This window comes from Bufo gargarizans, chromosome 1 (genome assembly GCF_014858855.1).
Source record: "Bufo gargarizans isolate SCDJY-AF-19 chromosome 1, ASM1485885v1, whole genome shotgun sequence".
NCBI lineage: Eukaryota > Metazoa > Chordata > Amphibia > Anura > Bufonidae > Bufo > Bufo gargarizans.
This window is the reverse complement of record NC_058080.1, coordinates 176,839,201-176,851,947: the sequence shown is the minus strand read 5'-3', so window position 1 is coordinate 176,851,947 and position 12,747 is coordinate 176,839,201. Positions and strand designations below refer to the sequence as shown.

General features: G+C 43.4%; 1 protein-coding gene across 3 annotated transcripts in view; it reads left to right on the top strand.

The window, feature by feature from the left end:
- ARFIP1 (ADP ribosylation factor interacting protein 1) overlaps window positions 1-12,747 on the top strand; it is a 183,831-nt gene that overhangs the window by 155,700 nt on the left and 15,384 nt on the right. For all 3 annotated transcript variants that reach the window (XM_044300343.1, XM_044300344.1, XM_044300342.1), the window contains one exon: window positions 4,336-4,510. In XM_044300343.1, coding sequence (XP_044156278.1) covers window positions 4,336-4,510 — 175 coding nt within the window. The remainder of the gene's footprint in view (window positions 1-4,335; window positions 4,511-12,747) is intronic.

The window sequence follows — 12,747 nt, the reverse complement described above, 5'->3', positions numbered from 1 at the left end:
CCCCCCGATGGAGAGGGAGAGAGCCCCCAGACAGCCCCCCGAAGCCCCAGTCCTTACCCTTCCCCGTCTGCGAAGTTGTGGCAGACGGGGAAGGTTCCCATGGCAACAGGACGCCTGCTCAGGCGTCCTGCTGTCCATGGTGCTGAACAGATCTGTGCTGAAAGCATAGATCTGTTCAGTGTAAGTAAAATACAGTACAGAACCCTATATAGGTTCTGTACTGTATTATGCAGACACCAGACCCACTGGATCTTCAAGAACCAAGTGGGTCTGGGTCAAAAAAAAAGTAAGAAAAAGTGCAAAAAAAGTGAAAATCAAAAAACACATTTATCACTAATTAGAAATGAAAAAAATAAAATTCCCTACACATGTTTGGTATCGCCGCGTCCGTAACGACCTGATCTATAAAACGGTCATGTTACTTTCCCCGCACGGTGAACGCCATAAAAATAAAAAAATAAAACTATGAGAAAATTTAAATTTTGCCCACCTTACTTCCCAAAAAAGGTAATAAAAGTGATCAAAAAAGTCGCATGTACGCCAAAATAGTGCCAATCAAACCGGCATCTCATCCCGCAAAAAATGAGACCCTACCCAAGATTATCGCCCAAAAACTGAAAAAACTATGGCTCTTAGACTATGGAAACACTAAAACATAATTTTTTTTGTTTCAAAAATTAAATCATTGTGTAAAACTTACATAAATTAAAAAAAGTATACATATTAGGTATCGCCGTGTCCGTATCGACCGGCTCTATAAAAATATCACATGAGTTAACCCCTCAGGTGACCACCGTAAAAAAATAAAAATAAAAACGGTTTAAAAAAAGCAATTTTTTGTCATCTTACGTCACAAAAAGTGCAATAGCAAGCGATCAAAAAGTCATATGCACCCCAAAATAGTGCCAATAAAACAGCCATCCCATCCCGCAAAAAATGAGACCCTACATAAGATAATCGCCCAAAAACTGAAAAAACTATGGCTCTTAGACTATGGAGAAACTAAAACTTTTTTTGTTTTAACAATGAAATCATTGTGTAAAACTTACATAAATAAAAAAAAGTATACATATTAGGTATCGCCGCGTCCGTGACAACCTGCTCTATAAAATTACCACATGATCTAACCTTTCAGATGAATGTTGTAAATAACAAAAAAAAAAAACGGTGCCAAAAAAGCTATTTCTTGTTACCTTGCCGCACAAAAAGTGTAATATAGAGCAACCAAAAATCATATGTACCCTAAACTAGTACCAAGAAAACTGCCACCTTATCCCGTAGTTTCTAAAATGGGGTCACTTTTTTGGAGTTTCTACTCTAGGGGTGCATCAGGGGGGCTTCAAATGGGACATGGTGTAAAAAAAACCAGTCCAGCAAAATCTGCCTTCCAAAAACCGTATGGCATTCCTTTCCTTCTGCGCCCTGCCGTGTGCCCGTACAGCAGTTTACGACCACATATGGGGTGTTTCTGTAAACTACAGAATTAGGGCCATAAATAATGAGTTTTGTTTGGCTGTTAACCCTTGCTTTGTTACTTGAAAAAATATATTAAAATGGAAAATCTGCCAAAAAAGTGAAATTTTGAAATTGTATCTCTATTTTCTATTATATCTTGTGCAACACCTAAAGGGTTAACAAAGTTTTTAAAATCAGTTTTGAATACCTTGAGGGGTGTAGTTTCTTAGATGGGGTCACTTTTATGGAGTTTCTACTCTAGGGGTGCATCAGGGGGCTTCAAATGGGACATGGTGTCAAAAAACCAGTCCAGCAAAATCTGCCTTCCAAAAACCATACGGCGCACCTTTCACTCTACGCCCCGCTGTGTGGCCGTACAGTAGTTTACGGCCACATATGGGGTGTTTCTGTAAACGGCAGAGTCAGGGCAATAAAGATACAGTCTTGTTTGGCTGTTAATCCTTGCTTTGTTAGTGGAAAAAATGGGTTAAAATGGAAAATTAGGCAAAAAAATGAAATTCTCAAATTTCATCCCCATTTGCCAATAACTCTTGTGCAACACCTAAAGGGTTAACAAAGTTTGTAAAATCAGTTTTGAATACCTTGAGGGGTGTAGTTTATAGAATGGGGTCATTTTTGGGTGGTTTCTATTATGTAAGCCTCGCAAAGTGACTTCAGAGCTGTAGTGGTCCCTAAAAATTGGGTTTTTGTAAATTTCTGAAAAATTTCAATATTTGCTTCTAAAGTTCTAAACCTTGTAACATCCCCAAAAAATAAAATATCATTCCCAAAATAATTCCAACCTGAAGTAGACATATGGGGAATGTAAAGTCATCACAATTTTTGGGGGTATTACTATGTATTACAGAAGTAGAGAAACTGAAACTTTGAAATTTGCTAATTTTTCCAAATTTTTTGTAAATTAGGTATTTTTTTATGCAAAAAAAATAATTTTTTTGACTTCATTTTACCAGTGTCATGAAGTACAATATGTGACGAAAAAACAATCTCAGAATGGCCTGGATAAGTCAAAGTGTTTTAAAGTTATGAGCACTTAAAGGGACACTGGTCAGATTTGCAAAAAATGGCCAAGTCCTTAAGGTGAAATAGGGCTGAGTCCTTAAGGGGTTAAGCATGAAATTTGCCAAATCGTAACCTCCTCTGATTGCACACAATCTACATTATAATTAAAAGGGTTGTCCTACCATAATGACCTATTGCCTATCTACTGGATAGGTGATAAATATCAGATTGCTGGGGTCTGACTGCTGGAACACCCACTGATCATGAAAAAAGGGGTCCTGAGACATTCAATGACATTACCGCCAATCTCTATGTACACAAGGGTCTTAAGACCACGTTCCCTTAATCATGGAGGTCCCAGCAGTCAGACTCCGATCACTCAGATCACCTGTCGTGTCATAGCTGTTGGACCTTTTCACATTCCCTATCCTTAAAGGTTTTCTTTGGGTGTAAAAAATAAATAAAATACAAATTAAAAATCTGGCCCAAAATATGTGTCAAACTAAAATAGAAATGCTCGCCTGTTAAAGGGCCTGTGTCCACTTTTCTAGTTATCCTCTATGCACAGGATCTGGGATAACTAAGTGATCCGTGGGGGTCTAAATGCGGGAGCCCCCACTGATCCCCCTTCTTGACTGAGTGGCAGGTCGAGCATATGCCCTGCATCGCCATCCATTCTCTATGGGGTCGCTGGAGATGGCAGAGTACAGCCCTGGCTATTTCCAGTGGTCCCAAAGAGAATAAATGGAGCAGCAGGGCATATGTGTGGCCTGCCACACCTTCAAAAAGGGGGAACAGGACCCGTTCCTGGAATCAGTAGGGGGTTGCAGAATCGGACCCCACTAATCATATAGTTATGCCCTATGGTGTGGAGGATAACTTAAAAACCTGGACAACTCCTTTAAATCCTCCACCAGTATTTATTTACATGGCAGCAGTGATGCCTGTAAATACGGAATATCACTACCACGATGTAAGCCATTCGTGTCAATACTGGAGAATGTGACGCACTGTGCAGAATTTTTCGGGCATAAGTCCAACCCCCTTTGCAGGTCACAACCTTTAACAAAGCCCAAACAAAGGTTCTAGAGGAGCCACGCAAGCAAAGGGCACAAATGGAGGGTCATAACTCAAACAGAGGCATTAGGGTTACCTGACGCAGGGTAATAGTGGAGATCCTGGAGTAGGGGTACCTGGAGAAGAGGCAATATTAGGGGTACATTTAGAGGGGGGGGCATCTGGAGCTGGGGCACTTATGAGGGTGCACCTAAAGCAGAGGCATTGGGGGGACCTAGGGCAGAGTTCCCCCAATGCCACTCTGAACTCTGCAGAGAGCAGCACACATTCATAGATCTATGTCTGCTATAAACATATCCCCTATTTCCCCCTTACAGTCTCCTACAGCTCACTACTGTCACTCACCTGAGAAATCAGCCCAGCACCGCAGAGGAGTCCTTCTCTCCAGCAGCCAGTTTTGTGACCGCAGGGAGGACAGGAGGATGGCCAGACATGTTCTCTCCTCATTCACTGTCAACAGCCGGGAAGTTTAGAAGATACTGTGGGGCCTGCTGTACAATTTACATTGTTAAGAGGCTGTATTGCTGTGCCACCTAGTGGCTACAATAATTATCTCTCCTGAGAAACAAGAGAAATAATTACTCCTCCGTCTTATCTCCAGACGCAGGTGACTGGGGGCCCACTGAGGAATCCACCACCTCCCCGGTGGGCCAGTCCGAGCCTGGCGCCAACCAAATATGTTTTACGTTTGTACTCTGCAGCATTAGTGTATAACATTGGTGTATGAATGAGTATAGGGTATATTCCGCACTAATGAATACTGTGTTGAATTTGTGACAGGATTGAATATGATGCCTACCGCACAGATCTGGAGGAGCTCAACTTGGGACCACGAGATGCAACAACATTGCCGAAGATTGAGCATTCTCAGCAGATGTTCCAGATTCACAAGGAAAAGTATGACAAGATGAGAAATGATGTCTCTATCAAACTGAAGTTCCTAGAGGAGAACAAGGTAAGAAAAGCAACCATCGCCAGGCTTTATCTTGTCACTGTCATTTCACAAGGGTCTTATTTTCTTGCTGCTAGTAAAGTGCTGCCTCAGGATACAATACTTTCAACTTTTATTGGTTTCTCCTGGGCCATCATAAGTTGAAACTAGACTACAGACAACATACAGTGTCTCAGACTTATATCCAACCAGTCAATATGGCCATCACACTGGTAAACTACTTATACTGGTTTTCTAGTACCATCCTCTATAGGTCACAGGATGAGCTTCTCCTTTGGTTATCAGGTAAGGGTGGCTCCATTTTAGTCCTCTGGTACACAATGGTGCTATACAGGACACTGAAAAAGTTCCTGTCCTCCTCTTCCAGAGTGATCTACAGCTTCCAGCATCTATTCCTGACTCCTATATATTAGGATTTGCTTTATCTCAGTCATCTGCTTATTCTTCTTAAACATTAATTTTTTTTCTCGGGATGACTTTTAGGTCTTTGTAAACCGTTGCTTGTTTTCCTTACAATTATGGACTAAAGTTAGAATGGGTTCAACTTACAATGGTCGTCCTAGAACCAATTACTGTTGTAACTTGAGGAACCAATGTACTTCCAGTGTTCCTCAGGCAGTGGCTCATCAACTGTTTTGTAGTAGTAGTAGTAGGGAGTTGTAGTTTTGCAACATATGGAAAGTTACTGGTTGAGGAATACTCTTTTAGAGGGCTTGAAAATAGTGTTTTTTTTCTTATATTGTGACATATGCACCTGCCTTACCATTTAAAGGGGTTGTCTGGATTAGCAAACCTATATACAGAACTTTCTCAGTTTTGATGGGGTTTCTCTTTCACACTGTCAGGAACTTCATCTATTAGCCAGAGTGAAAATCAAAAAAATACAAACAACATAGCTTCTCTTGCTCAGTCAGAGCATGTCTGTTTGAGTTCAATGAGTAATGTGTAATACATTATTTCCCTGCACTGCTTCCTCATTCCTCCCAAAAATGTCTGCTGTATACTGCCTTCTCAACTGGTCCTGGGTGTCGGGCCCCCACTGATCAGGTACTGATGACCTATCCTGAGGATAGGTCATCAGAATTAAAGTCTCAGAAAACCCCTTTAAATGGAACCTGTCACTGGGATTTTGTGTATAGAGCTGAGGACGGGTTGCTGGATCACCGCTAGCAAATCCGCAATATCCAGTCCCCATAGCTCTGTGTGCTTTTATTGTGTGTGTCAAAAAAACGATTTGATACATATGCAAATGAACCTGAGATAAGTCCTGTCTCTGACTCATCTCAGGTTAATTTGCATATGTATCAAATCGTTTTTTTTACACCATAAAAGCACACAGAGCTATGGGGACTGGGTATTGCCGATGTGCTAGCGGCAATCTAGCAACCCATGTCCTCAGCTCTATACACAAAATCCCGGTGACAGGTTCCATTTAAGCTTTACAGAGGCAAATCATTTAACCTTTAGAAACTTATTATAGAATAAATCTGTAAATTCTGCGCTGCCTTTTATATTCTTCACATGCATATGTCTTAAATTTTTTATGTCTGCGTGCTGTGGGGGTAGACATTTGTCCTGTATAAATGGAGTTAACCATACAAAACCGACCTTTCTTTGAGAATCTCAGATCTTCAAAGTCAAATGTTCAGTCCTTGTGACACATCAGTGGTGAATGATCCAGTCATATTCTGCTATACTGCACATAGCAATAACACCTGGATAAAAAGAAAGGGGGGAATCCTTAAACATTAGTCATAGATCTGCAGACAAATGATGTTTTGTGAGAACTTGTAGTATATCTGATTTGAGTAGAATCTGACAGCTTCACTGGGAATGTCTGTATGCTGGGCCTTCCTGGGCAAGCGTAGGTTTGGACAACATAGCATGTTCTAAGCCTATTAGTATAAAAGGTAATCATTTTTGCACTGTCTGGGGTTTTCTACTTAAAAGTAATGATGACCTATCCTTAGGATAGGTCATCGTTATCACATCGGTGGGTGTCCGATTCCCAGAACCCCTGCTGATCATCTGTTTCAGGGAGTCGCTGCGCTCATCGGAGCTCTGGTGAGAACAGCCGGCTCCTGGAATAGCAGCTGTGCTTAGTATTTAAGCTCAGACCCATCCATTTCAATGGGGCTGAGCTGCAACTAAGCCATGTGACTGATGTTCGGTGACGTCCCTTGGCCTAGGGAGGTCCCCTGTGTCTGACCCATGCCAGTCTGATATTGATAGGTCATCAATATAAATTACCGGGATAACCCCTTTAAGGGTAAGGCCACACAGGACCGGAGTGAACAGGCTGCAACAGGGCTGATAACTGTGGCAGCACGCAGCCCCTGCAGTTTAAATAAGTGGCAGCATTGTTCTGCTGGCAAGCTGCTCTTTAAGCCATAAAACTGCACTGCCGATTGCAGTGGCCATGCGGGTTTGCAGGTGAAATAGCTGCTTCCCAGCAAAGTTTTGTGGTCACTTACCTGTCAATTTAAAAGCTGCCGTGTGCTGCCTCATCAGTGCCGCCCTGCAGGGCCCTACCCTTTCTGTCATACTTGGCATGCAGTGGTTTTAGAGCTGGTGATGTGCAGCTGATCTAAGGGGCAGGCCGCTTTAAAACCTGTGTAGTAAAGCTCAGGCTAGGTTCACATCTGCTGCAAAAGTCTGATTTTTTTCTGTTCTGACACAGGAGCAGAAAACTGGAATCGCTCGATCTGTCATGTCCCATACACCGCGTTTAGTCCCATTGACTAAAATGTAGTCTCTCAGCAGGAATACTGCCATTTTCCCAGAAAAAAATACTATAGCGACATTTTCCATTTCGTCCACCATGACGGCTCTACTATGAGATTGACCCTTGACCTCTGTAGGGGCAGGATCACAGAGTTTAAAAGGCCACCACCCACTCTTACCCTCAGTGTTTCCTGTCCCTATGGGGGCAACTCACAGAGAGCCCTCCTGATGGAGGTGAAGAACGTTTTATTGTTTTAAAAGTACCTGAGGATTTGTGTCCTCTTCCTCTGCCCTCCTGCGGTTGGGTCCAAAGCTGGGCAGAGGATACATGTGGAGCTGATCTCGTTCCTGTCTGCAGGAGCCTGCATCTCTCCCACAGCGTCGGTCCCTATTCCCTGCATAGAGAAAGCTGACCGCACGTAAGCAGAGCATGTTGCACGCCGACTCCTGGATGAAGCCATAGCACTACACTCAACTCTGGGCCGGCAGGAGGCAGAAGGGGCGGAGCTTGGACCGGGGCGCACCGCGATGACGTCAGACGCCGCGCTGACTATTAGAAGCGGCAGTTTTGAATAGCAGTGGCATACAACCGGTCTTCCTCCTGGAGCAGACACACTACAGATGTCTGTCCCCGACGCCCCTGCAGTCCAGATGGAATCTGAAGCCCCCTCGGCTACTCTAACCGTGAGTTCCTCTGTGGGGAGAGAAAAAATTATGTATCATTTTTTACTTGTTTGATTATCATTTCTATTGATACCTGGCTGCTCCTCTCTTATAGGGAGTTAAAGAGCCCAGAACAAGAACTAAAGTTCATAGATGTGCGACTTGTAGCAAGAGATTTCCTGAGAATCATAAAAAGAAACTCTGCCAGGGTTGCATAAATTATCTTATAAAAGAGGAGCAACCGTCGATTTTGTCAGAGGTCAAATCACTAATTCAGAATGAAATTAATTCTTCCCTGGCCTCTCTCAGATCAATCCCTCCTACACCTCCGGTGAAAAAACCTAGATTGTCGGTCCCATCCTCGTCTGCTTCAGAGGATATGGACGAGGAGGCCTCCACCTCTAGACAGAATGTTGATATCGACGCTCTATCAGAGGGTGAAATTATGGAAGATAGTAAAAAATACTTTTTTTCTTCCGAGGACATGGAGGAGCTATTGGACGCGGTTAGAGCAACCATGGGGATTGAGGAGGTGAAAAAACCAAGATCTGTCCTGGATGAGATGTTTGGGGGACTCAGAGCCAAAAAAACTAAAAGTATTTCCAATGAATGAGAACCTAAAAGATATGATACTGGATGAATGGACTGACCCCGAGAGAAGACTGGGGGTATCCAGAAAATTCAGAAATAGGCTATTATTCGATCCAGCGGATGTCAAACTATTTAATTAAACCCCAAAAATTGACATCCAGGTAGCCAAAGTAGTTAAAAAGACCTCCCTCCCATTTGAGGACTCGTCATAACTACAGGACCCAATGGAAAGGAAGGCCGACTCTCTCCTAAAAAAAATCCTGGGAGGCATCTATGTTTGGGGATAAAACCAACATAGCTGCGACGTCGGTTGCTAGGTCTATGTGTTTATGGCTTAATGAGTTGGAAGAACATATCAAAAACAAAACCCCTAGAGAGGACATATTTAAACTTTATCCCACTCCCCAGATCTGCCACGGCCTTTTTGGCGGATGCCTCGGCGAGGTTCGCCGCTAAGGATGCGGCCCTCACCAATTCAGCTAGAAGGGCATTATTGATGAAAGCCTAGGGAGGGGATAGAGCATCAAAAGCCTAGAGTATTAGACTCCATCCTGGAAAAGGCTGCCGATAAAAAGAAGGGGTTTCCGGAAGAAATTAAAAAGAAGCCCTTTCGTTCCTTCAATTCCCAGACTAGACCCTATAGGGCCAAAGGGAAGGTGGGTAGGTGGAGTTACCAGAAAGGGGGGGGGGGCAGAGGGTTCCTTCTTAACCCCCAAAATAAACAGTCAGATAAACAATGACGCCAGAGTGGGGGAAGACTGAGGAATTTTCTGTCCCGGTGGGAATCCGTCACCAAAAATCTGTGGGCCTTAGACATCATACGAGATGGCTACCCGATAGAATTCTCCTCAGCCCCTCCAAGAAAGATCAGAATAACTTCACACAGGCCAAAAAATCTGGCAGGGGGCCCTGCAGCTTATGGATTCAGGAGTGGTAACAGAAGTCCCTAGTATGGAAAGAGGAAGGAGTTACTATTACAGTTTATTTCTGGTGCAGAAACCAGACGGTACCTTCCGCACTATTATAAATTTAAAGGGACTAAACAAAGCTGTCACATACAGAAAGTTCAGGATGGAATCCATAACATCCATCATTCCCTTGATCAAGGCCAGAGACTTCATAACGTCCATAGACTTAAAGGACTCTTACTATCACGTCCCCATAAACAAGACATCTCAAAAATACCTCAGATTCGCCCTAGTGGACAGTTTGGGAGAAATAAAACACTTCCAGTTCACTGTGTTACCCTTTGGAATCTCATCTGCCCCAAGGGTATTCACGAAGCTCGTAGTGGAAATGATATCCCCCCTGAGAGAAGAGTAAAATAAAAATATTCCCATACTTGGATGATTTTCTGGTCCTAGGACCCTCGGAGCTGGAAACAACCAGCCTTACCAAAAATCTGATACGCAGATTTTCAGACCTAGGTTGGGTAATAAACCCAAAAAAATCATGCATAATCCCTTCAACCAAAATGAAGTTTCTAGGAGTGATCCTGAAATCAGTTTCCCAGGTTACATCCCTCCCTCAGGAGAAAATAACATCCTTTGGAACTTTTTTGTTTTGTCCACAAAGTCAGTCTCAGTGCTCCATACGCAGCGCCATGAGCCTCTTGGGTATGATGACTTTCTGTATAACGGCAGTATCTTGGTCTCAGGCTCATACCAGGGTTGTCCAGTCATGGATCCTGAGAAATTGGGACAAAAGGCACTGCTCTCTAGAAAAAAGAATCCCTATTCCAAACCATGTAAAATCAGATTTAGACTGGTGGATGAAAAACAGAAACTTGCTAAGAGGGGTACCCTGGGTAAAAAATCCAGAGATACAAATATATACAGATGCAAGCCGCACAGGATGGGGAGCAAAGATAGGCTCGCTAAGCTACCAGGGCATTTGGTCGGGCATCTTGATAAAAAAATCATCAAACCACAGAGAACTGAGGGCGAACTGAGGAGGTGGGTGCTGAAGGCGTCACAAGACAAGGTCTCCGGAAAACACATGAAAATCTTTTCAGACAATGTAACAGCGGTCGCATATCTGAGACATCAAGGGGGCACAAGATCAACAAGCTTAAAAGAACTGGCGGAAAAATCTTCTGGGCAGAAAGGAATGTTCTCTCCATCACTGCTATCCATTTAAAGGGAACAGAAAATATACAGGTGGACTTTCTCAGCAGGATGACCATAGATCCGGGAGAATGGGCCCTAAACTCAGATGTATTCCATCAGATCACCAGGAGAAGGGGGATCCCCCAGATAGACCTGTTTGCGTCAAGAAAAAACGCAAAAGTCCATCCTTTCTGCTCCCTAAACCCAGGGGACAACCCTTGGGCAACGGATGCATTCTCAATCAGGTGGACTTGGGATCTAGCCTATGCCTTTCCCCCTTGGCCGCTAATACCCAGAGTGCTGCAAAAAATAAGGTCGGACCCAGTAACAGTAATACTGGTTGTCCCATACTGGACAAAAAGAAATTGGTTCCCAGTACTAAAAGAACTAGCTCTAGAAGAACCCTGGAGAATTCCCCCACAGGAGGATATTATTTCTCAGGGCCCAATTCTTCACCAGAACCCAGGTCTGTTCAAATTATCAGCCTGGATCCTGAACGTGAGGTCCCTAAAAAGCAGGGGGCTATCTGAGAAGGTTATAAATACCCTTAAATCTAGCAGGAAAGAAGTCACCTCTGCGATATATCTTAAAATATGGAAGAAATACTGTAGCTGGCTAGGCCAGAGCCCTCCGGTAAACTCTTCTCCAAATATTGAGAAAGTACTGGATTTTCTCAGAGGTTTAGATCTGGGCCTCAGACCGAGTACTCTTAAAGTACAGGTCTCTGCCTTGGGGGCTTGCTATGATACGGACCTAGCCAGTCATAGGTGGATAAGGAGGTTTATAAGAGCCGCCTCCAGGTTAAGGCCATCCCTAACCCCTAGGACGCCTCAATGGGACTTGAACTTGGTCCTGAGAAGTCTTACAAGATCACCATTTTCTCCTATTCAGGATATCTCTCTCAAACACATATCATTAAAAGCGGCCTTCATAGTGGCCATAACTTCAGCCAGACGACTGGGCGAAATCCAGATACTGTCCTGCCGGGAACCATACCTCCCTATCTTTCCAGACAGAATAGTTTTACGTCTGGATCCGGGTTTCCTGCCGAAGGTTGTGTCGGACTTCCATAGAGATCAGGAAATTGTCCTTCCATCTTTTCCCAAAGATTGTCCATTACATGATCAGTTCCAGCTCCTGGATGTTCGGGATACTATCATACAGTACCTAGATTCAACAAAGGAATTTAGGAAGGATGATAATCTTGTTCAATACGCAGGTCCAAACAAGGGAAAAAAGGCATCCAAAGCCACCATTGGAAGATGGATCAGATCTACCATTATTTGTTGCCATCAGAAGTCGGGTCTAAACAGCCCCACAAATATAAAAGCCCACTCTACAAGAGCTATGGCTTCTTCGTGGGCAGAAAAAGGGGGTGTCTCCTTAGACAAAATTTGTAGAGCGGCCACCTGGTCGAGTATAAATACTTTTATCAAACATTACCGCATTAATGTTTCGGCTTCTTCGGACTTGGCCTTTCGGTCAGAAGGTTCTGCAAGCAGTTGCCCACCCTATTTAGTAGTCTGGTAGCTCTCATAGTAGAGCCGTCATGGTGGACGAAATGGAAAAACCGTAATTAGACTTGCCGGTAATTCTGTTTCCTTGAGTCCACCATGACGGCCCAGATCTCCCCCCCCCCCCCCTCGGGTTGAGTATGAATTAATACAAAAAAAATATATATAGCCTAAATTAAGGCTGCACCCACTTGGTAATTTGGAAAGCCGTGAGAGTGGGTGGTGGCCTTTTAAACTCTGTATTCTTGCCCCTACAGAGGTCAAGGGTCAATCTCATAGTAGAGCCGTCATGGTGGACTCAGGCGGAAACAGAATTACCGGTAAGTCTAATTAGGTTTTTTTTCTTCATTTTTTGCTGAAATTTGTGACTGAGGCTCCCACCGGAACTTCTGCAGCAAATGTCATCCTAAGGCTGTTTTACTGATTTCTTTTCAAAGCCTCATTTACATGAACTCGATAATTATTCCATAACCATTAGTTCTGCAGAGTGGTCATGGATATTTTTTCTTGACCCTTTAGAAACGTTTGTGATAATACTGGCCTGAGATTACAGACCCATTCACAAAAACAACGAAGGACCAAACCACAAATGTTCAGTACAATAATTGCCCAATGTAAATGACTGATGAAAATATATTTC